Source organism: Pectinophora gossypiella, chromosome Z (assembly GCF_024362695.1).
Source record: "Pectinophora gossypiella chromosome Z, ilPecGoss1.1, whole genome shotgun sequence".
Taxonomy (NCBI): domain Eukaryota; kingdom Metazoa; phylum Arthropoda; class Insecta; order Lepidoptera; family Gelechiidae; genus Pectinophora; species Pectinophora gossypiella.
Genome location: NC_065433.1, coordinates 18,721,522 through 18,746,609, shown reverse-complemented (window position 1 = coordinate 18,746,609; position 25,088 = coordinate 18,721,522). Strand labels below are relative to the sequence as shown.

The 25,088-nt window shown below is 35.6% G+C and overlaps 3 protein-coding genes across 4 annotated transcripts; 1 reads left to right on the top strand and 2 right to left on the bottom strand.

Moving 5' to 3' along the window:
- Nucleotides 1-291: 291 nt before the first annotated feature.
- LOC126380578 (protein tipE) lies at nt 292-4,107 on the bottom strand. 2 transcript variants are annotated; one of them, XM_050030096.1, is made up of 3 exons: nt 3,341-4,107; nt 3,081-3,160; nt 2,072-2,101 (listed from the first exon to the last, which is right to left on the bottom strand). In XM_050030096.1, exons 1-2 carry the CDS (start codon nt 4,105-4,107, stop codon nt 3,121-3,123), a joined length of 807 nt encoding a protein of 268 aa, XP_049886053.1. In that variant the 3' UTR covers nt 2,072-2,101; nt 3,081-3,120. The 2 variants fall into 2 exon arrangements, with proteins under 2 accessions (XP_049886052.1, XP_049886053.1); XM_050030095.1 differs by lacking the exon at nt 3,081-3,160 and having other exon boundaries at nt 292-2,104.
- A 3,512-nt stretch (nt 4,108-7,619) lies between these two features.
- LOC126380571 (uncharacterized) lies at nt 7,620-8,943 on the bottom strand. The gene has a single exon (XM_050030076.1). It carries the CDS (start codon nt 8,922-8,924, stop codon nt 7,620-7,622), a length of 1,305 nt encoding a protein of 434 aa, XP_049886033.1. The 5' UTR covers nt 8,925-8,943.
- Nucleotides 8,944-13,720: 4,777 nt separating this feature from the next.
- On the top strand, nt 13,721-16,450 carry LOC126380596 (general odorant-binding protein 56a-like). The gene is made up of 4 exons (XM_050030125.1): nt 13,721-13,886; nt 14,966-15,076; nt 15,581-15,695; nt 16,031-16,450. Exons 1-4 carry the CDS (start codon nt 13,842-13,844, stop codon nt 16,159-16,161), a joined length of 402 nt encoding a protein of 133 aa, XP_049886082.1. The 5' UTR covers nt 13,721-13,841; the 3' UTR covers nt 16,162-16,450.
- Nucleotides 16,451-25,088: the final 8,638 nt, after the last annotated feature.

Here is a 25,088-nt window from a genome sequence, read left to right as displayed (position 1 = left end):
ATAAATATTTATAAACTATCGTAATATCAATCTGAACTTTTTAAAATTTATATTATTAGTCAAAGGTTTGACTTAAAAAAACGAACTGTCATTTATTTGTCAAGACAGTCAAGAGACACACCATAAAGGGTTTTTAACAATTTGGTACGGAACTCGAAATAGGAATAAGTACTGTACTCTACATAATTGTATTACACATACATTTAGTATTATCACCGGATATATTTTTGAAATGATTGACAGGGTTTGGAATAAAACAAATTTAAAAAATAAGCTATAATTATTATCCGTTACACCTTGTGTATTTTGCGCCAACAATATTATTCAGAATTCTAGATGCTTTATTACATAAATAAGGAATAAAATATTTACAATATCAAGCTAATAATAACCATAAATACATTTTAGACTTATTTACACTCCACACAAATGCAATCAGATTTAACTGTATAAAATTGTACGTAACTAAATTGGAATCCCTAATATTATTAGATCACAAATCATTCCTAAGGTAATGAAAACACACAAACATTTATATAATTAAAATAGGTAAATAGAATCTAGTGAAATTATAGTAAAATATCTAGATTATCACAAATCACGTGAAATAAACCACTAAGCTTATAATCTCAGTGAGTATCAACTGTCAATTTCAATTATTAATCCACTCAAAAATTAGGTTGAACAAAAACAAAAATAGCACTAACGACAGGTGTTTAAGTGAAATATCTATTATTGACCTTATCAAATATCATAATGCCTTTAAGTGGTAATAGTTTCTCGAAAATCTCATATTTTTACACACGTAAGCATAATATCACAAAATGATGGCAGATTTGCATAAAATATTTTTCAACTTATTAATTATGTAATGAAAGTATTAGCCTAGAGATAAAGCCGTGTTTTTTTTCTAAATAGATACATACAATTGAAATAGATATACTAAGTACAAGAGCGCCTAGGAAAAAAATAACTACTTACATTCTGAACTATTTAAGAATAATTATTGTGAAATACTATGATTCTTTCGAATTTATTAAAACTTAATTAAGTACTTATTGCAGTTACACGTGGCATGACTATTTTATTGTACTTACAATAATATTATAAGGCAGTAATTACTATTGTAAACATTGAAATTCATAAGTCACACGAGACTTTTCACATACGAACATCGCAATCGGAAAACAAAGAGACAATTAATAGTATTATAATTTATTATACTAAATATTTAATAAAAATATTTAGCATTTCCGATGATCATTTTGTTTTCGAAATTCGATATGAGTATTTTTTTCTATCTATTTACTTAATTCTAGAACTTGCAAACTAACACCAAAACTTTCATATTTTGGTAGCAAAACGAATTGCGACGACTTACATAACTATCCGGCATAGCTCCGTATTAGACAAAGAGACGCATTTTTTATTTTACTTAACTTTTTTAAATATTTTAAGCAAAAGCCTTGCCCGCCAAATAGTCAAAAAATTTAATACTGTTTCAATACATTTTACCCCATCCCCTTTGCGATGCAAAACTAGTGAAATAGTTATTAAATGTATCTTGCAATATATTATGTATTCCTAATCAAAAATGGCAGTTTCAATCACTAGCATTTAACTAACATTTGTCAGTCATTAGATTCACACTTTACTGAAAGTTAACATTTAGTTTCAGTAAAACCCGCAGGACGATGTCACTTTTTGTGACTCAACAATGGTTGTCCCAATGGGAGGGCAATGTTACATATTTAAATGGTTTATTTAATTACTAATATTTTTATGCAACAAGACCCTTCACTCTTTCCATAAGCCTATAGAAATGAGCGTTAGCTATGAGTGCGGTTATGCATTATTCACGCGACGGGGATTAATAACTACACGCGGTGCAAGTCTCCGGGTTGGTTGCGCAGTGTTTCCCGAATAGTTGCCGATGGTTGCTCAGCGTCACGCAACCACTGCGCATAGTTTCCGGGTGGGTTGCACAGTTCACAGCTGCGTGTAGCCTGCGTTGCGGGGAGATGTCCTTCGGCGGGCGGCAGAGGCTTGGCGTCAGAACACATCGTCGCTGGGATCATCATCCAACTCGCACAACAGCTTACTACTGGAAGAAAAGACAAACAAGTATTAATTAAACCTTAATAAAAATATTGTGTACTGAATTTTCTGAAAGACATTCAAATATATATTGAATTTTGATAGTCTATTAATTTTCTCTAGTTTTATTATAGAGATTGATTTAATTTTTACTTCCCATGATTTTATTTTTATTTATAGATAATTTATAATATCAAAACGCTAAAGTATTAAACTTACTTATTTACAAAAGAGTAATGTTATACCTAATTATTTTTTTAATGATCCGTAAAAGCCAAGCTATTGGCGGAATGCTTACGCTTAGTAAATAATAATGAGCCAATCAAATAAGCCAATATTGAAAGTAAAATACAAGCAAATAAAAAACATTAATTTTCTTTATTTTATATGATTCTATAATATTTTATAGGTCACTTTTCATATTCCTAACATACATTTACCGTGCTCTTTTAGACAGTATTAAATTACGAGTATCTATGTTTAAGAAGTGTATAAAAAGTCATCGCAACTACTAAAAATTACCATTTTAGATAAAAAAAGACTGTGTAACACATGTGTATTAAGTTGCAATAGTAATCCTTCGAAGTAACTAAGATCTACAGGGCTTTGAAGAATTATACTAATAATTTGAAAAGCTAGATAGATACTCAACTTCAAAGGCAGTAGTGCTTTGAAATCTCGCTGCAAGATGTTTGCTACGATAGTAAGGTTGTCGTGCAATGTTTAGTGTTACGAAGACTCTACATCATAACTGCAGTCTCACGATAGCTTCTCGTCGTATTTTTGTAAATAATTTCTTACATTAACTTCTAAGAAAACAATTTAGTCTCACATTTACTATGACTAAAGAAAAGATATCGTGAGGTCTGCAACAAAGATTGAAGAATTTATTTATTAGTGATAATTCAGATTAAAATTGTTACAAATGAGAACGTCTGTTTTAGTTCACTCAGCACAGTGCAAATGTCTAACATAAAACGTACTTGTAAAGTTTTACTAGTTCCATAACAACTATAGTAGTAACTACAGCGTTCCATCACCGAACTTGAAATCGCTATCGGACCTGAAAGTCCAGTACTTAATATCAGTAACCTAAGGAAAGTTGAATTACATCTACATGAGTTCATACAAACACGTGTAGTGTAAAAGTGAAGAAATTGTAGATTTTAATGTCTGTTACATTTCCTCACTTTCAAGCAGACATAATTATCTACTTATAAAGAATGTTATTCAATTTACTTACTCCTCTTTGCTGGCAAACGATTCCGCATGAACTCGCCTATTACAGGCTCTGTCACAGCAGCGACAGTGCCAGTACGCGAGCACACTGAGGCTGAAGACAAACACTGTGGTCGGCAGCACCAGAGCCAGGATCAGGCCTCGCACTGTAGACTCCCAGGAATATCTCGCCACTACTAAATCAGGCCTCGTTAGACTGTAGTAGCAAGGAAATATCTTCGGTGCCTTCGGCCCTGCGTAGTCATTTGCAAATACGGAACAATTTACTCTCGGAGGATAACCACAACCTTCTGGATTGATTAAAAATTTTAAATCTGTTTCGTCCCAATCTTTAGGCACTGGTGCACCTTCGACGAAAGGTTTTCTAGCTAAATTAACTCGAATTTTATGACATTTTGTATGTGACGTTGTACAACCTTCCCTGCAGGAAGCCCAGCTGCAGTTGGTCAATGTATTTGCATGAACGTGTTCTGACACCGCGCATATCCCAGCTTCAGGCACAAACTCCGCTAGTATTGTCTGTATCGCTGGTTCTACCACGAAGGGGATTAGGAAAAGAAAAGCAAACACAGCGAGTATCGCCGATGTTCCGAGGCAGAGTGACGTGTAGAATTTGAATCGTTCAAAAAAGTGCGATAGGAGTTGTTCTCTTGTTGGCTCTAGTGGTTTGAACGACGGGCTCCCCGGCTCGGCCGATGCACCCATCGGTAGCGTCGATCTTTCCGACGCAGCCGGGGAGAGGCTAGCTCGAGATCTGCTCATCGAAGACATCGAGTCGACAGTCTCAGGCAGTTAAAAGCATTGAAAAATATTAGTCGTCTCTTAGTGAACTAGCCGGACCCTCACAAAGGAGGGGAACGCCTGAAAAAGAGAAACAAAAAGTATTAACGCTCATCGGTAATTAAGTTGATAATATAATACCCACAATTGTACTTATTACACTTTCGCAAATATATTATGAATCGTAGGTAAGTCGTCATGACTTGAACGAATTGATAAATTTACTAATTCGTTTTAGTCATATCGACTAATGAAATGATAAATTTCACATTAATCACAATAAAATAACTGCAATTCTTAGACAATACATATAAAAATAAATGTTTGGTTAGGTAAAATTATAATAAAACAACCCTCCTAAACAGCCCTACCTTAGCCGTATCAAGGCCGCTCATAACGCGCATTAAATATTACATGAATGCCGTCATGGACTATTTTCAACCTTAAACACAATAGTTCATATTTTTCCTACAGCAATTGTTTATTATTATTGTATGAGTCCTTAAATCTGTACCGTCGGTGAAAAGTAATACAACTCGAGTTGTATCACTTCATGTTCAAAAAATTCTCTTTCTTTCTGTCTAATTCTCGTAACTGTAACTATTATAAATACGGAGATAATTTTTGTGTTCAGTGATATAAGTACTGTTTGTGAAGGATTCATGCTGTTATAACACGTGTAACATAATTCATCTTAACTTGTATTAAAGTGAAATGAAGATTTTCATTAAATATTTTAGTGTAAGTAAATGCAACTCAACATATATTAAAATACACGCAATCCTTGAGTTCTCACGGTCCGTGTTTAATGATATAATTTTAGTTGTAACATCAAACACCAAATTTATTTTTTCGTGAAAAGTAATATAAATTATTATATATCAAAATATTTCAGAAAATACGATCTTGGATATCAATAACGTGTCGTGTATAATGATACATACAAGTTCGATTCCATGCGCCACCAGTGTGTATCCTAGGGTGACCTCCGCATAAACCTGTCTATGGGGAGACATTTTGTCTAGAGCCACAGCAAACCATATCTGATCCGCATTGCGAATGGGTGTAGGTTAAGTTAGTACTTCAGACCAAACCGTGTTTTTTCTCTTTCTGCTATAGCCACCTTGTAGTACTTAATTACAGTACCTCAATAAGTTGTGGGTCCTGATCATGGCGTCGTTATCACCATGGCAGGGTTAGTCAAGAGGTATTTGAGATTTGTCATAACTGTCGTTAGTCTCCTTCCCTTAGCTCGAAGCATAGCTGTTTTACATAGTTTTCTTGATTACATGCAGGTTAAGCGGTGGCAGATTGAACGCTGCCTTCATTGCTAAGGAGGTTGTAGACGTGAAATAATGGCTCCAAATATTATCGAGCTCCAATTAATATGCAAGCCATTCAATATACGCTGGTTAGATCTTTGATGCAAGCGCCGGTAGTGGTATTTTTGAACCTACACAGCCGTAGATGATCCTACATACTTTTGGGTTTAAGGTCCTACTGGGATCCAGCTCGGCATCGACAGCATCGGGATCTGCCACATCTTCTCAAGAGAAGATTACCAGTTTCTCAAACACGTTGAATGGTGTAAATTTGTCGAGCTTCCTCATTTTTATAAAGGGGATAACTACTCTGAACTCTTGAGCACCACCAGTAATATTTTTTTCTGTATTTTGATTACATAAGAGAGAATTACGCACAGGACTGTGAAAAATGGAAAGAGGAAGGGGAGGCCTTTGCACAGCAGTGGGATCTTGTAGGATAGATTAGATTAGAATAAATAATTGGCAACACCACGGGCACAACCCCTTAATTAAACCAGGTCACAAAGTTTGTAAAAATCCCAGGAGGTATTTGAGCTTCTGAAAGGAGTTAGTTGGCTTACATAGTCAACAAAAGCACGCATAATGGACCACTTGGAAAACTGAGCCCATTAAAATAACATTACATATGGGACATTCGAGTATTCATTGAGTCAAGTCAGGGGCCTATGGCGGCTCAGTTATAACCCTGACACCAGGGTTGATGGGGTTGGTAATTCACCTCACAATCCACACGGTAGAAGAAGAAAATGGGACATTTGCCCATACATGTTGTGCCGACCCGACCTAGAGTGAGATAAGGGCAGGAGGATGATGATGATATAGTGGGAAGTTTGCCCACTACACAATAGTGGTCCATACGCGAGGATACGCGGTAAGTCCCCCACGTGTGCTTACGTGTAGAGTTTTGCGGAAACGAGCTCATTTAGCTTAACCATGAAAGACCATGGTAAAGGTGATAAGACCTACCCTGAGAATAGCCCTGTGTAACCTATAGGTTTGGAGGTGAACCAATGATCTTCATTTTCACTACCTATTCTTATCGTCAACATTGATTTGACTCCGTTTATCGTTTGTCAATGTTGCGGGCTACCATTAGACCGGGAATTGATAATTCGAAATATCGAATGTTACTTTACTTTAGGGGATTTTGATTGTGGTATGAGTTGTCATCTTTTAAATAGTTTCAGCAGGAAAGAAGTAACACTTACCGGTTTGTGTGATTTTGGTTCAAAAGTAAGTAGGTACATCACCTTTATCTTCAGGCCATACTGCCAGGTTAGCCCAAACCATTCCTAATGACCAGTTTTAATATGATTTCTCTTACCTTCATTTGTTAGGAGTGGAAAAAAGTGGTTTTGATTAGGGGCGTAGTGTAGTGGACAAAATGTGTTTGTAGCGGGCAGCAGTGGTAGTTTTGACCGGTTATTTATGAGTTTTGAGAGTATAATCATAACAAAAATATCTTATTATCGCCACCTTACACTATATATACGTGTACCATCTTTATAGTATTTATTACTAGAAATTCGTAAAAACATGTATCATTTTACACAATAAAACCGAAAAAATAAGTCATGTTAAACCACTTGACACAAATTCGTTATAGTTTATCGTTGGTGTCAATTGATATAAGTTACGTTTCTTTACTTTTTAAAGAAAATAAATAGAATTTTGCCTTTGTACAACTTTATGAAATAAACTTTCTTCCAAGACATTTTGTTTTTTGTAGAATAAGACTGTAAAATTATTAATTGAAAATATGATATATCAACGATGACTTTTGTATAGTTATGTGTGTAAAAAGGTATAACTAGACTTGTATCAATTTACACAGTATAAAAGTTGGTGTCAACTGATACATGTAATTTATTTTGATCCTCTACCATTTCTGTTTAGGTTCTAAATATAACTAAATATTAGAAAAGAAACCTTCCATCATCACCTATCGACACATCTAACTTCTGTTCCATTATTCCTTATAAGTCGCGAGCTAGAATTTTTTAAACTTTAAACTCGATTTTCTCAAAACTTGAATTTTGGACTTGTATTACTTTTCACCGACGGTACAGAAATAATATAATTAAGAAAACAAAACGCTCAGCTACTTATATTAAACTACATATATATAACGATCTGAAATAATTATAATAAATGATGGAAGTGCTCACGTGACTGATCTCAAAGTGGAGAAACAGGATCGTTTGGAGACATTTGCATTTCAGCTTGACCACTGGTGCAACCCTTGAATCTCATCTTCGCATCATCACCGACCTCTATGGTCTTCTGACACAGTATCAACGTTACACAAGATACCGCAATCAAAACTGTGGGCAAGACCAAAGCTACCAGGAACTGCCGGTAGGTGGTGTCTAAGTCGAATCTGGCTACTACTGTGTCCACCATGTTTTCGGTATAAAAACAAGGGAATCTTGCTTTGGCATTGTGATCTGTTCCATCTCGTCCGTAATCTTTAAGAAATTCCTTGCATTCATCAGCAAGAGTATTAACGCACCCTTCAAGGTTAATCATCAATCGACTGTCATTGGCTAACGTCAACTCTACTTCTGAAGGAGCAATCACACGATTTGGAACTGCTCTTGAGGTATACAAATATTGCAAATAAGTAAAATTGGTCAAGTCATAAATTTCAGTTTTTGGCAGCAGTGCTGCATTTATGCAATCAACAGCCACAACACCAGACGTTCCATTGTGGACAGCATGGCATGACAGCATAAGTACTTCTTCTCCGTTGTCATTCCAAACAACTTCTCCTCCCTCTTCTTGTGCTAGTTTTGCACATTTTGCCAAAAACACTCGATCCCCACTCAAAACTATCACGTTTTTATTACGAGTTGGGATATCAACGCAGCGCCTGTCACAATTATAAGGTGTCCTTATTTTTCTACAAGTTCCTCTGTTACATGAAAATAAACCGTGAACGTCTATACAAGTTATTTTTCCTCTTCTTCCAGAACATTTTAATGGCGGATCTGTTTCTCTAAACGCACACTCAAAAGCATCTGTTATGTTTATACATTTACCTTCAGTACAGTTAAAGGTTCCCGTTAAATTGCGACATTCATCGCGGATGCAGTGGTACTTTTTAGCATTTTCTTGATCTATGCCGTAACACGTTTTGTTTGCAGCACTTCCACATTCTGATAGTAGTAAAGACGAACCATTTTTTCGCACGTTGACATAGATTTGGATGCAAGCGCCGGAGGTCTTACTCAGACACCATTCTCCACAGGATCCCCAGTCACAGTTGTCTTTGTTAACGGCTCTTGTTGTGGTACACATGATCGGTGTTGGATCAATCCCTGAAGCGGTAGCTCGGGTGTAGGGCATGTATATCGCCACAGTGAGGTACACTATAGCCACACAGCTGAGCACTGCTGTCATTTGACACACGCAGATGGTGCCACATATTTTCTGATCCTGAGGCGGGATTATGAGATCCTCCACGGGGGTAGGTTTCGGCATGGCGGAGACTTGCGACGGCCCGCGCCGTTTCACCACTGACGTGAAGTGGGGTGAAACACGCCTGCGCGGTTGGACAATCGATCGGACGCAGTGCAGGCAACCCCCAACGTTCTATTTTTTAGTCAATACTAATGTCAACGTCCTTATGGTCAATATCAATAAATTGCCTTCACGTTGAATATATTGGTTCTACGGTTGCATCACAAGGCTTTTTATTTGAAATGGTTTTTGTTTTTCTATCACATCCAATGAAAGAGCGCCTTTGTACAAATGTTGACTATATTAAAATACACCTGATGCTTATCTTTATACCGATTAGATATTAACAATGAAAAATTATACATACGTCACGTATATTTCGTTTTGTTATGTATGTTATGCTATTTTGTTTTCTTGCACATCACATATAGAAAAAGTTAGAATGATAAAGAAAAGTGACACCAAATAAAAATACATATTAAAATACATTATACACTGTTCATATTTTCTATTTTTAATACTTAACTTATTTGATCGTAATTCCGAGGGACAGGCCTTATTTTAGTAATATTATAAAATTACCTAGTCGTAAAAAATATTTTCATAAATTCCAATTTTATAGATAATTATTGTAAATTCGCATAGCAAACAATAAAAATGTCAATGAAAATAAAAATAAATACCTACCGGTACTATCACTTGTTTGTGAAATCAATAGGTTAGACTTGAAGTTATTTTATTTTTAATAGGTAACAATTTACGAGTCTATGTTTAGCCTCAAATACTATTGTCAGTGCTCATATGAAAATTTTTTTTATATCTCACAAATGTAAGAAAATGGCCGGATGTTAAATTAAATCTGCATTGTCATGTCCAAGTTAACCAAAGGAATCGATAATATTCTTGTGCAATCGTGATTTTGGTAATAATAATATTCGATTCACTAGAACTCAATTTAACTTAAAGAAGATGAATTGAGAGAGAATGTAGTGAACCCGTAGAACAACTCGAATACAATGTTAATAAATAAAATATACTTTACCAAATAAACTTACCTGTCAAAACAATCTTAACTCTATATATTCCACAATTTGTACTGAAGTTAATTTACTTTAAAGCACCAATTTGAAAAAGGCGTTTCATTGACTTATTCACTTAAAAATAGTAGTGTTTTTTTTTTAAATGGACATGAATGAGTTACTTGATTGAATATTTTCTAGTTTTCCACCCCTTGTGTATACGTAGTATTGGTCTGAAGTTAGCTGCGTAAACATCTGCGCAATGCGGCTACCCCGTATCACTCTGAAGTTGATATCTGCTGCATTGAAGGGCCTATATACTTAATATTTATTTTAAAATCTGCCTCTATATTTGAAACATCTTAAAAAACATTATACGATTCGCTATTTTAATATTATTTAGTATTTCTTGATATACTTATTTTCTGTATACAGATTTTTTTTATAGTCAATATCAACTCCGATGATAACAGTTCCAGTATTATCATATCATATTAAATTATATAAAAAAAATATTCGTATAAAAAAGTAAATAAAGGAAAAAACGGCATATCATAGGTATTTTCATGAGAAATTCGCATAGCAACATTTTAAATAATTAGTGAAATGATAAAGAACAATATTGATAAAGTTTCAATTAAGAGACTTACCGACTGCGGATATTTTTTCGACCAAAATCCACATTTTCATATTATTTCAGAAATAATAAATTGTTAGGTGTTTGTCGTTGAACTCAAAAGTTTTGAAGGGAAAACATTTTTACTTGTTTACATGTCTTTTTCTAGGATAAATAGCACATGTTTTCTGACTAGCTGGTGTCCCCGGTTTGGGGCAAGTTTACGTTTTAGGTTAGGGTGCACTGCGCATGCGTTATCTAAAGCCAAAACTCCTGTAATATTTACTAGGTTTGCACCGTTTTCATCGACTTTTTTCTATTGCAGTTATGGGGTGAACAATTTAAATTGAAATTTATTAATTTTCAAAACGATTAATTTTTAAAATGATATTTTCGTGTAATTTCGTGTTTCGTAACTACTTATTCGTGTTATAGTCAAATTAGTTTATAACTAATATAAACATCGCTAAGCATCGCAGATATTAAACTAAAGTCGCTAAAGTCGCATATAAAACTATATACACTTAATAATAACGTAAACAAATAAATACACATAGTAAACAATAAGTACATAATATGACAATAGGTACCTTTAGCCGGTCACATCGCCCGCACCAAGCGTGTTCAAACCCCTTTGTGATCTGATCGTCGTTGTTATCACATTCATCGCATCAATTGGTATCATATTGCTCTTAATGCGCACCGGTCGCCATCCCTACGAACCGGTATTATGAGCCTTGAACGTTAATCCCTCTCGAGTAGGCGCTCGTAGGCAAATTCCTTTTGTAGGTAACTCTTAAAAAGGATGCAGTAAATGTTTACTAGTCGGTCCAAACTAGAGCAGGGACAATTGTCTGCAAATTGATGCGCAACTGCTCACCCTATGGTGAGTGCATAAACAAGTGCAACACACTGCACGCTTTTAAAATTTGTCCCACATTTTCTACATTTGCTCTAAGAGTTTACAATCCATTCCACATTAACAACCATCAATAACGATTATGACATATCGATTTTATTCGAACGAGCTATAACTTGACCTCGACCTTAGCATGTTGCCTAAGTCTAATATTTAATATTTCATTTGCTATACCACTCTGACAAGTTGTAACAACATTATAAATATGATAAGTACTCAAATAAGTACCTGAAAAGTGAAAATTACTTGTAAGTAAGTAACTAAAGTGTGTATAAAATGAAGGAAATGAAAGTGAAATTGTTGTTTTATTTTATTGCATTGAATATCTGGTCGTGTGGTACAGGCCGGAGGGTCAATGTACACCAATAAATCAACAATGTCGGGTCCCAGGAGAGAAGTAGTCACAGGTTATTGTATTATCTGGTTAGTCTGATTGTCCGCTGGCAATTTATCAGTTAGGCCGACTGTGGCGACCCACACGAGGCGTTTCCTTGCTGGTAAACAACTTTTCACTGTCGATAGGCAGTAAATTATTCAAACCCAACGAAGGACGGCCATATCGGTCGATTAACAAGGTTTTTCAATGGCAATGAATCGTTACTTATGCAATATGTCTATCCACCTTGAGTGAAGAAAGGTAAAGGACAGAACAACGTAGCAATATTGTACTTACATCGATATTCATAACCTAAAAAACGTACACTAATCATTCTCACGGAATAACTAATATAATAACGTGTAGTGGGCATCCACTCAGTCAGAAAAATATAATAAAGATATTCCATCTTACTAATGTGAAGTAGCAGGTAAAGGCCTCATCGTGACATACTATAAGGAAAACCAGCCAAAAAACTCGTAAAGCTACCTATGAAAATACCACCTAGTGTGGCACAGGAAGATTATCTGAGAAACGCATTGAATACAAGTTGTGCCCGGATCTTTCCACTCCGTGTATGTACTAGATTTGACAGGTGTTACTAACATTTTAGGCTGAAACGCTTTCGCGAACATTCGATCGATTTTTATTCTTAGAAAATTTTATTTTATTTATTGTACAATCAGACAAAAACCTGTCCCGCAACTATCTTGCGCCTTTATTGCCCACGGTCTTTGTTCTTCGCAATTTCGGTTTTAAATGCTTATATTACTATTATTTTATTTAATGACACCATTTAATTATGAACATAATTGGATAATTATCAAATTACCAAATAAAAAAATATCATTAAATACATCTTTAGGATTGTTGAAGTAAAGCAACTTTCGCAAAGGCCGGTCATAGGATGGGTGACCAAAAAAAAAAGTTTTCATCTCGAGCTCCTCCGTGCTTCGGAAGGCACGTTAAGCCGTTGGTCCCGGCTGCATTAGCAGTCGTCAATAACCATCAATCCGCACTGGGCCCGCGTGATGGTTTAAGGCCCGATCTCCCTATCCATCCATAGGAAAGGCCCGTGCCCCAGCAGTGGGGACTTTAATGGGCTGATGATGATGATGACATCTTTAGGACTTAAGTCTGTACTCAATGAAATAACCCATAAGTCTGGATATTTGAAAATGTCTCTATTGTATGTAATTTCGGTGGCACATTTTTCTAACGTGTGGGCTACATACGGTTGACAAGAAGGTACTCCTCTCTTGTTCCACTTAAGGTGGGGTCGGTAGCTCAGCACAATGTGGTGCCTTATTTGCGAATCGGAATTTAATGTCGCTCTACTGGAATTCACGTATATTTACAAACACTTTCAAATATTCATCCATATTTTAAATCTTATCAAACTAAATTAAAAAGCATATTAATTTTTGAACGTAATAAGTACATACTTATCAAGTAATCCGCCCACACACAACCCCCACAACAACGATCCGGGATAGATATTTAGGAGACGCCGTCGTCGGATACGGTTTGGACGACATGATGATGATGATGATCAAGTAATAAAAGATCAATGTCAGTTAGTTTAAAAAAAATCCAAATGTTCAAAAATGTCTCGTTACCAGTAGGCCTTCTAACAAGGAGTTTCACTTAACGAATGGGTAATATGGGCTTAATTTATAAATGCCAGTGAATTGATTTTATTTTAACGAAGGTACCTTCAAAGCACGCCAGAGTGGTTATCCACCGAAATAAAAAAAAACCTGTCTACCCGACCAATAAAAGTTCTTTTCCAGCAAGATTTTATCAGTGAATATTGTTATTTTTTATTTGGTTCGCTCAGCTAGCAAAGGTTGGTTACATCTGACAATTGACCGCAAATACTGCGGTGATTATCATCAATCGTGAATCCTGCGCAGGTTCGTTCCCGTCCCTATATAAGTTGGAGCCCGCGGGACTGGGGCATATTACTGTGCTGTGCTTTCTACTGTACTCACATCAACTCCTCATCATGAAGACTTTTATCGTCCTCGCTGTCTGCCTAGTCTTGGCTCAGGTAAGATTTTTGTTGCTTTACATATTTTATTACGTTTTTTCATTATAATATGTCTAGACCCTTATTACCTTAAGATATTTTTTCAATAGACCTGGTTGCTTAGACCTACCTATTTTTTTTTTCGTATATTCAATTTATATTCCTATTGCGATAGTCCAGGTCCATCCTTGTAGTTCAAGTTACAATGTTCTGTCAATTTATTTTTGCAACTTTCTATAGCACCTTTATTCATTACTGTTCATTTCTTATAGACAATGATGTTTAAGGATATTAGTGGATGTTTTTATAACAATGACTCAGTTTTATGCGGTTGCATTTAAGTATAATTATGTCTTTGTATCGTTTGCTAATTCGATTGCAGTATTTGCTTTGTCGTAGGTCAACGTGTTTCTAAAAACACAACTTTAATGCTCAACAGTGCGGTCACTGTTGTTGAAAACCTTATCGAATCGATAAGAGTACGTTTATACTTAATTATGTAATCCGGTTTGGTATTCGATCCTCGACTCCTAAACAAACCACGATTTGAGTTGACAACAAAATGGTAGTGCAGCGTAGGACACAGCTGTGCATTATTTGCTCGTCTAAATACTTTTTTCCCTTTAGGTACTGACTGTATTTTTGAAAAGCATTGGCCATATAATAAAACATGTTTTTATAAAAAAAGACGAGTTATTTAATAATCTATTCTCACAGTTAATATTATTTCAGGAGAAATAATTTTACTCTCCCACAATTCATATAAATGTTTCTTATTTCTATAGTTTCCCATGTTATAAATTGAATTGTAGGATCAATTATTTTTAATGAAAATACAGATTACCGCACATAACTAATTAATATTACTTATTATTTAGCTATCAAGGAATTTATTGTAAATATTTTATTAATAATTTTCGATCGACATAGTGATGATGATAATCAAACCTAAAATCGTTTTTGTCATTTTGTAAGGTCGAAGGAATTACTTTTTAAGTAATTTTGGTACGTAAACCAACTTAAAGCTTTGGTTGTTTCAATTAAGTTGGCTTCGTAATAGTCAGCAGACGATATTAAACATTTTCATATTTATTGTCTAGGCCCTGACCGATGAGCAAAAGGAGAAGCTGAAGAAGCACAGGTCGGAGTGCATGGCTGAGACCAAAGCTGAGGAGCAGCTTATCAACAAATTGAAGACCGGCGACTTCAAGGTATCCACTCAAAGAGAATATAATGAAAATGTATCATTGACAGGATAAGCGAATTTTTGTAAAGTAGTTTATATCAATGCTATAAATATATTTTCATTCATTTTAAGTACAAAATAGGTACAAAAACACTTTGACTAGGCTCTCAGATTTCCAAATTCAAAATAGTATCAGGACTCAAAATATCAAAGTGAATGTGAAACTCTCATTGAGTCCTGAAGTAGATTTATTGACGACAGCGAATCTTTTAAGAGTCCGATTTCACTTATTTGTTCCGAATAACCTTCAGTTTCAGGCTGGCTCAGAGCCAAATAGGAATTAACGGAGGTTATAGGGTCAGTTGCCCCATATAGTATAGAAATATTCGCTTTGCGAATATTTAAAACTTTACTGCACTCATAGCGAAATGCAAATGCGAATGATTGTTGTTATTTTATAACTTTTAAGATTGTGTTTTCAGATGTAATGTACTTTTATTTTACTAAGAATCTTAATAATTATTTGCAGGCCGACAATGACAACCTGAAGAAATATGCACACTGCATGCTGGTCAAATCTGAGCTGATGACAAAGGACGGCAAGTTCAAGAAGGAGGTCGCTCTCGCCAAAGTCCCCAACCCTGGTACGTTAACTGATTTTCGCAGTATCATCATCATCATAATAACTATCCTTACTGTTTCGTATATGAACTCCGCTAAGTAGCAAGGGCAGTACTTGCGCACAAGATTTGTTCTAGTCCTTTAATATCCTTACTCAGTACCTATCACGTCATCTGGCCAAATAGTAACAGAAATTACTTTTATTGTAATTAAACATTAACAAAAATGACATTCAATAGTTGTAAAAACACAGAATAGTATTATTTGACTTCTAAAGATACATTTTAGCTCCCAGGGTACAATAGCCGTTATGTCGCCCTGATTATTCTCCATTATGTATGTGTCAATTTCCTTGCAGCCGACAAACCCGCCGTTGAGAAACTGATCGACGCCTGCCTGGCCAACAAGGGCAACACACCCCAGCAGACTGCCTGGAACTACGTCAAGTGCTATCACGAGAAGGACCCCAAGCACGCCATCTTCCTGTAAACGATCAGCCACTACACTGTGAATGCGCCAGATTCGTCCCACCATCACTAAATACCTCTTAGGATCTCACTACAACCAATCATGATTCCCCGAACTGGCACACTCATTAACATTTCGTATTTGTGGCATTTATTCTCATTTTATAATTACACAATTCGTTTTCTCGAAAAATATTATTAGAATTATATCAGGGTTTTTTATTTTTCGGTCTACTTACTTGTAGTAATACAGAGTTACTGCCTAAACGAATTTATTTTATTGATTTCATCATTAAATTTTGGTTTCGCAATTCGAGTTTTATTCCCACCTCCCTCAACAGCTTTGGTGAAAATAGCAAATTGGTTTATTATGACAACCTTTATAAATGTTATGGGACATTTACTCATAACAGTAATCAATTAGATTAGATTGTCACCTTGCTTCCTGGTGTTTCGGTTGTCTCAGTATTCAGAGTTGTATCTGTAGTCAGAAAGAGAACAATGACTTTCGAACATAATATATTTTAAATATTGGGAAAGAAACCCGTAGTACCGAATAAATGCACATTCATCTACTTACATTCAAGTTAAAGTGGAAGCAATCGAAGTCAGAAAACTATTATTTACAGGGTTGCCAATTTTCGGAGAAAAAGAATAATATTAGGTAAAGCGTCGTTACGTAATGATGTAGCTCACATTCACTTATAATAATGATATTATTGTAAAAACAAATTATTTGTGATAACTATTGTATGTAATGGTGGGAAATATGAAGTTTAATTAATAATATTTTAGTGTTATCGAAAAAGGTAAAAATATTATTCATCATCATCATCACCAGCCCATTAACGTCCCCACTGCTGGGGCACGGGCCTTCCTTATGGATGGATAGGGAGATCGGGCCTTAAACCACCACGCGGGTCCAGTGCGGATTGGTGGTTATTAACGACTGCTAATGCAGCCGGGACCAACGGCTTAACGTGCCTTCCGAAGCACGGAGGAGTTCGAGATGAAAACTTTTTTTTGTGGTCACCCATCCTATGACCGGCCTTTGCGAAAGTTGCTAAACTTCAACAATCCTAAAGATGTATTTAATGATATTTTTTTATTTGGTAATTTGATAATTATCCAATTATGTTCATAATTAAATGGTGTCATTAAATAAAATAATAGTAATATAATATAACCACCGAGCTCCTCAAAAATAAAAAAATATTATAAAAAAAGTTGAATTGTTGATTTGTTAATATAATCTTTGACTTATTAAGTCGGCCCAACTGTAACCTTCGCAACCTATAAGTGCAAACCCTTTAAATGCTGTTATGGGGTTATTTGTCACTCAATGAAACTATGTAATTACATTCACCCAAGAAACCTACTTTTATTTAGCTTGAAAAGTTTAACAATCTGCATGCAACTTATTTCTAACTTAAGTTTAAATTATATATATTTAAAAGGATAAAGGCGCCAGGAGAGTTTTTATTATACGTAGGAACCCTGCCAAAACCTCTTGGCCGACTAGCTGAGCTTAGGGTGGTTGATTGGTCTATCTAGACTCTAAGGGCGTTTCGTCAGGCTAGAACAAAATGTTTACATAAATGTCTATTTATCATTTACAAAGATAAGCCTACATTACGACTTCACTATGTGCACTTGACTTACCCCTTGTATGGTTATAAAATATTTTTTATTCCCAGTGTTTCACGTAAATATATATTTCTGTATATTGTATTGCCACGTATAACTTCACAACTGCAGCAACGAGATACTGCTTGATTTCTCAATAAAATGCACAAAATTGTTTCAAGATTTGTCTTTGCAATCCAACAAACGTTCCAGATCTCTAAATAAACGTCAGTCATAATGAGAAAACGCAATGTCGAGGTACCCGCAATAAGTTATAATAAAAATTAACAATGTCATAACAAATACCCTCACCCTCAGAAAAAAAAAAAATATATACACATATATATTTGTTTGTTTGTCCGTAAAAATATATTTTTATCTTCTCCAAAACATATCTAAAGATATTTTTTTTTTTTTTTTTACAAATGATCGTTAAAAGACTACTGCACCGGATTTAAAATTTACTTCCCAATCAGAATTAGTAATATTCTCATCGTAAAGGTGATTATACGACACCTAATGATGGTAGTTGTTTTATTTAAACACCGGTTTCAAATCCTTAATGTGCCACATTCCGATGTCCTTACCATGGACATTATTAAGACGATAAATAGTGTTTGATATTTTTTCTTTTATTATTGCTTTCTCAAATTTTGGTGCCAACTTGGCCATAAACTTATTATTGGCGTTAGAAAGGTATTTCGTTCTTTTCCAGACTATATCTCCTACAATGAACGAACCAAACCTTCGTTTATTGTTATAGACTTTACTACTTCTGTCGTGCGATTCCCTCATTCTGTTCTGCACTTCCATGTATACAGTTGCCCTAGTGCTAATTTGTTTCAGATAGGTGGTAGTATTTATCGAGATGTCTCTTGCTTTAGAAATAGTACCTTCAACCGTTTCAGCCGAAGAGGGAGACGAGAGAGAAGTCTCCCTACCCAAGAATAAGTAAGAAGGAGTGTATCCCGTAGTTTCATGCACTGCGGTTCTAATAGCGTGGCCGATTTCCTGTAAGTTAACGTCCCACTCGTTATGTTTTTTAGAATTCGTGTATGCCGAGATTGTGGTACCCACCACACGATTTACACGCTCTGTTGGGTTGCTTTGTGGGTGGTAGTTAGGAGTAAACCAAATTTTACAGTTGTATTTCGATAACATATTTCGAAATGAATGTGAAACAAATTGCTTCCCGTTGTCACATATAATGGCTTCAGGAGCCCCAAACAACAAGAATTGACTTTCTAATATTTCGCAGATCTTTTCATTTTTCCCTGTTCTAAGAGGAAACAACAGTGTAAATTTGCTAAACCAACATGTAAGTACTAAAAGCATAGTGTTGCATGATTTGCTTTTAGGGAAAGGACCCATTAAATCCACGGAGACAATCTGCCAAGGGCCCGTGACTTCTCTGTGCTGCCCCATGAGACCCAAGGGCAGTTTTTGTGACACCTTAAACTTCGAGCAAGTCTCGCAGGATCGAACATAGTGTTTAACATCCTTGAGTATATTGGGCCAGTAATAAAACTGTTTTACGCGATAAAGTGTTTTCCTAATTCCAAAATGTCCTGATTTGGTGTCATCATGACACTCCATTAGTACTTCATTTCGCAGAGATGGCGGTACAAATAGTTTGAGATCACATTTGCTGTCAGGATATTGTTTTAATCGTATTCTTTTAAAGATCAGCCCCCTTTTTACCTCCCAACTGGAATCCCGTTCTTCTTTGTTTAAAATTCTATTAGTTTTCTGGTTATACCATTCGTCTTTGTGTTCCTCCGAAATAGTAATTTTACTAATTTCTGTAGCCGTATCTAATGACCGAGATAGTGCATCAGGCACTGTGTTACATTTACCCGGCCTATGAATGATATCAAAGTCAAACTGTTGGAGCTTCATTGCCCATCTGGCGAGTCTTCCGTGCGGATCCTTCATTTTATGTAACCATAATAATGCACTGTGGTCTGTCACTACTGTAAAATGAAACCCGTCGATGTAGGGTCTGAACTTATCTATGGCGTAGACTACACTTAATAGTTCTCGTTCAGATGTTGAGTATTGTCTTTCCCTGTCCGTGAGCTTCCTACTTAGATAAGCGACTGCTTGATCCTTATCGTCTATATTTTGGCTTAGAACGGCACCGATGCCTTTATTCGACGCATCACACTGTATGGTGAATGGCTTGGAAAAATCTGGACAACACATGACTGGAGTTGTGGTAAGTAACGATTTAAGGTCCGTAAATGCTTTTTCGGCCTCATCATTCCAAACAAATCTCTTATGTTTTTTGCCTTTCGTTAGGTTATGTAACGGTGCTGCTACCATTGAAAAGTCTTTTACAAATCTTCTATACCAACTTGCTAATCCGATAAACCTCTTTAATTCCGTTAAATTTTTGGGCCTTGGAAAATTAATGATCGCCGATACTTTATCCGGATCCGTGCGCAGTCCATCTTTGTCGATTATATAACCTAGATAACGAAGACTCGGTCTTGCAAACTTGCATTTGTCGATGTTGACTGTAAGGTTCGCATCCTTTAATATATTCATGACACGTCGAAGTAGGTCTATATGCTCTTCAAAGCTTTCTGAACACACAACAATGTCATCAAGATAAGCCCATACTTTGTTTTCGAATGCCTGGAATAGAATATCCATAAGTCTCTGTTGTGTTTGTGAAGCATTTACCAGACCGAACGGCATGACCTTAAAATGAAATAAGCCTCGGCCTGGTACTGCAAATGCTGTTTTTTCTTTGCTTGAATTGTGTAACTTTATTTGCCAGAAGGCCGATTTGAGATCTATGGTACTTAAAAATTTTGCATTTCTTAAGTTGTCGATAATGTTTGACACTCTCGGCAGTGGATAGGTGTCTCTTTTTGTAACCTTATTTACCTGTCTACTGTCCAAACATAGCCTATTTTCACCATTAGGTTTTTTTACAATGAGTACAGGCGAACACCAAGGACTATGAGAGGGTTCGACTACATCCTCTTCTAACATCTTATCTAGCTCACGTTCGATCTCCTTTTTTATAACCGGTGAAAAATTATATTGCTTTTGGTGAATCGGCTTACAATCTCCCGTGTCAATTGTGTGCTCAATTATATCTGTTTGACCTAGACCTGACCCTATAACTATCTTCATTTCTTCAATCAGTGATGACAAAAGTAACTGTTGATGCTCATTGAGTTCTTCTCTAGCAATGACGGCAGGCTTCTGAGACGATAAAACATTCAGCATCTCCTTATGATCGATGCTATCGCCTTTGAATTGAATGCTAACGCCAAAAAGGTCGAAAAAATCCTTACCTAATATTAGTTTCTGAGAAAGATTTGGCATGACTAATACTGACACTACTTTAAACTGTCCATCAAATTGTATTGGTACATCTATAATTTCTGTAATCTCGTGGGTAACCCCATCAGCTGTGGCGACAGTACAGGTATGTTTTATTTTTTGTGATTTCAGTCCTAAGTCTTTCAATACCGTAGCTAATTCCTTATTTATTACCGTACGATTAGCTCCTGAATCCAACAACCCTGCAAATGCGAAGTCTAAAATGTTTACAAGTACGTATTTCCTATTATCGTTGATTTTTTCAACGACTACAGGATTTAACTCTTCGTGTTGCGTCATCATGCCGTTAACGATTCTAAGCCAGGCCTGCCACTCTTCATCCTGTCTATTTAGGGGAAAGATTACTTGGCAGGATTTGTACCTTCCCCTGATGCGTTTCCCTTACACTCACAGTCCTTAGATGTCACTCCGAAACGTCCACATTTATAGCAAAACAATCGCTGTTTGGGAACCGCACAAGATCTAAAGAGATGGCCAGTTTCGCGACAGTTCCAGCATCGCTTAATGTTTGTTGCTTTAGTGTTAGTGACATTATTTACCTCAGATTGTGTATCCACTTCATTTATTTCTCTACTATCAAAAGGCGAGGAGCTGTTTTTATAAGCCAGATCCGGTTCCAAATAGTTTTTTTGAACTTTGGGTTCAACAAATCTATCACAACTAATTTTTGTTCTTTCTACAAGCGTTAGAACTTGGATCAAATCAGCAATAGAAGTGAACAAATCGCGACACACTGCTTTTTGATAATATGGCTGTAAGTTACGTAGAATTATCATGATTGTTTCTTGCTCAGGAATTTTAGTGGGTAGACGATTAAACATATTTTGCATGACGGAAATGTAGACCGTTATGGACTCATCCTTGCCCTGTGTCCTTTCTTTGATTTCTGCTAACAACTCCTCTTGGTAGAATGGGGACTGAAACGTGCGTTTGAGTAGAATGAGAAATTCTTCCCAGTTGGTGGCATAATTTTTATTCGCCCTGAACCATACTAAAGCGTCCCCTTTAAAAAAATCAATTGCGTAACGCCACAAGTCTTCATTAGTAGCATTTCTAGCATCTTTTAACTCATTGACTCTTTCAATAAACGCATTTACACTGAAATGCTTATCTCCCGAAAAGGATACCCCCCACTGACTGATAGGAACTAATTTACGTTTTGGCAAGTCGTCTTCAAATGCAGTCGAACTTCTTACGAATTTGGGTTTTGTAGTCTTCATGTTTTCTGGTTTAGTGATCGACCTATCATCTTCAAATGACACTCCTTCAAGTTTTTTTACAATTTGTTCACCTAATTCACCTAAAGTTTCTTGCAATGCTTGCTTCACACTAAATGGCACTTCATCATCACTGCAATCCCCGTCATCATCTTTAGCTTCTAGTCTTTGTAATAACAGATTGCATTCTTCAGTTAGTTTGGCTTTATAAGTGTCATCATCTAGTTCTATTGGACAAATGAGGGAAAGTCTATTTTTTATATGATAAAGACGCGAGACTAAGCGCCTAAATAAGTGTCTATCGGGCTTCCCTATTATTTCATCAATATATGCTGAAAGAGTCTTTAATTTCGATTCACATGTAACTAATTCCCTATCAGGCGCAGACCGAACACTTGTAGGAGCTTTAATTTTATATGAAGTACTACCTGATTGTTCCGTTACCAACAATTCTCTCAAAAGTTTTCGTAATACTGAAACAACTGCTTGTACCTCGACACCTCTGGATTGTAATTCAAATTCAAGTTCATCTTTTAATAGGTAGTTTGGATCCATATTTGCTATTCTCAACAACGACTGAAATTTATGAAGGAAAATTATACCACTAATAAACTACCTGCCCAAATGTTGTGAACAAATAACTGGTAACACTTAAATACAGTACATGACTGTTTAATAAAGTTGGTCTTATAATTTATAACTATTATCTAACCTTACCAGATACTAAAATAATAAAATGATACAAAGCTTGCTGCAAGTTCTAGTTACGTCAACTACACACCTGCCTATCAAACCCGTCTCCAGTAGGTACAACAATCAAACGCGGCTGTAAATAACAATGTACTTACCAGCGAGCCTTGTAACCGTGACACTTCAAATAATAAGTAACTTCTACGTATAAATATTTACTACATAAAGTCAACAGTTGTAACAAATAAAGGTTCTATCTTACAAACCAACTAAATATCTAGGTATTATGACTTAAAATTATAATCTAAGATGTTTCAATTGAGCATCTGATAACCTCATATTTTAACGTTGGGCGTCAATGTTATGGGGTTATTTGTCACTCAATGAAACTATGTAATTACATTCACCCAAGAAACCTACTTTTATTTAGCTTGAAAAGTTTAACAATCTGCATGCAACTTATTTCTAACTTAAGTTTAAATTATATATATTTAAAAGGATAAAGGCGCCAGGAGAGTTTTTATTATACGTAGGAACCCTGCCAAAACCTCTTGGCCGACTAGCTGAGCTTAGGGTGGTTGATTGGTCTATCTAGACTCTAAGGGCGTTTCGTCAGGCTAGAACAAAATGTTTACATAAATGTCTATTTATCATTTACAAAGATAAGCCTACATTACGACTTCACTATGTGCACTTGACTTACCCCTTGTATGGTTATAAAATATTTTTTATTCCCAGTGTTTCACGTAAATATATATTTCTGTATATTGTATTGCCACGTATAACTTCACAACTGCAGCAACGAGATACTGCTTGATTTCTCAATAAAATGCACAAAATTGTTTCAAGATTTGTCTTTGCAATCCAACAAACGTTCCAGATCTCTAAATAAACGTCAGTCATAATGAGAAAACGCAATGTCGAGGTACCCGCAATAAGTTATAATAAAAATTAACAATGTCATAACAATGCCCACTGTGGTTGGAAAACCACACCATATGCGCACCTACCTACTTTAAACAACATGGTTTATTTACTTTTAATTTCTTGCTTTTGTAAATAATTATTAAATCAATGACAGTTATCAAACCATATAACATACCTTCTAATTCGTTTAATGTATGACCGACACACCCTTGACCATTTTCCAGTTTTCATTTATTTGCGCTCGAACCAGATTCTTGATAATTTCAGCGTTACCTCTTTATTTTTATCTTACTTCTTTAGTTTTGACCATTATCAATGAAACTGCACTATAATTCAAAATGTGTGAAGTGGAATTTTCCATCGAAAAAGTACCTATAGTAAGAATTGAAAATAATTAAAAAACATGAGGTTTTCGACGGAAAATTCCACTTGATATTAACTCAGAATCATGGTCTGATACATCCCCCTCAGTATTCATTACAATGCCACTAACACCCTATACACCTACTACAAAAGAAAAGGATAGGTACCTATATAGATTATGGAGATGAGGAGGAAACAAAACTTACAAAAATGCGCCTTGACTTGCCCTTTAAAACCTCCAATGACCACACTCTTCTATTCTAATGGTTTCAGGCAGAAAATTCCATAGACGGGCAGCCTGCACCGTGAACTACTTGGAAACTTGGATATAACTAAGTAACTACCTAATATGTAGTAAAACGTTGTGACTCCCAAGAAGACAAAGTAAGTAATCATACGCGTAGTTGATATTTTACGAAATTTTTAATTAAATCAAGCACCTTCGACATACAAAGACACTTCCTATTATAATATTATTGATCGGAACCCACTATTTACATTATTCTAGTACATTTTCTATTCACTGTAATTTACGTACTACAAAGGTCATGAATAGGATATTAGTATTCAATTGCCATTCATCTATAGTAAACATTCGATTGTTTTATAATTTCAAAGAGCAAGAAGCAAAGAATGGAATTTGGAATAATACAAAAGCGCGATTGGGGATTTATGGTATTATTCTTTGCTAGTCTGTTGTAACTATTACGTACCTAGGTCATAAGGTGTTCGCTAGCATATAAAGCGGCAGTTGGTATCGGTCTAA

What these genes read in the sequence shown, in the direction of transcription:
- LOC126380578 (XM_050030095.1), bottom strand. Translation starts at nt 4,107, where the DNA reads ATGTCTTCGATGAGCAGATCTCGAGCTAGCCTCTCCCCGGCTGCGTCG. An exon ending in TCGTTTGCCAGCAAAGAGGA is followed by an intron (nt 2,105 to 3,340) that starts GTAAGTAAATTG and finishes CTTTTCTTCCAG; the next exon opens with TAGTAAGCTGTTGTGCGAGT.
- LOC126380571 (XM_050030076.1), bottom strand. Translation starts at nt 8,924, where the DNA reads ATGCCGAAACCTACCCCCGTGGAGGATCTCATAATCCCGCCTCAGGAT.
- LOC126380596 (XM_050030125.1), top strand. Translation starts at nt 13,842, where the DNA reads ATGAAGACTTTTATCGTCCTCGCTGTCTGCCTAGTCTTGGCTCAG. An exon ending in TGAAGACCGGCGACTTCAAG is followed by an intron (nt 15,077 to 15,580) that starts GTATCCACTCAA and finishes AATTATTTGCAG; the next exon opens with GCCGACAATGACAACCTGAA. An exon ending in CGCCAAAGTCCCCAACCCTG is followed by an intron (nt 15,696 to 16,030) that starts GTACGTTAACTG and finishes ATTTCCTTGCAG; the next exon opens with CCGACAAACCCGCCGTTGAG.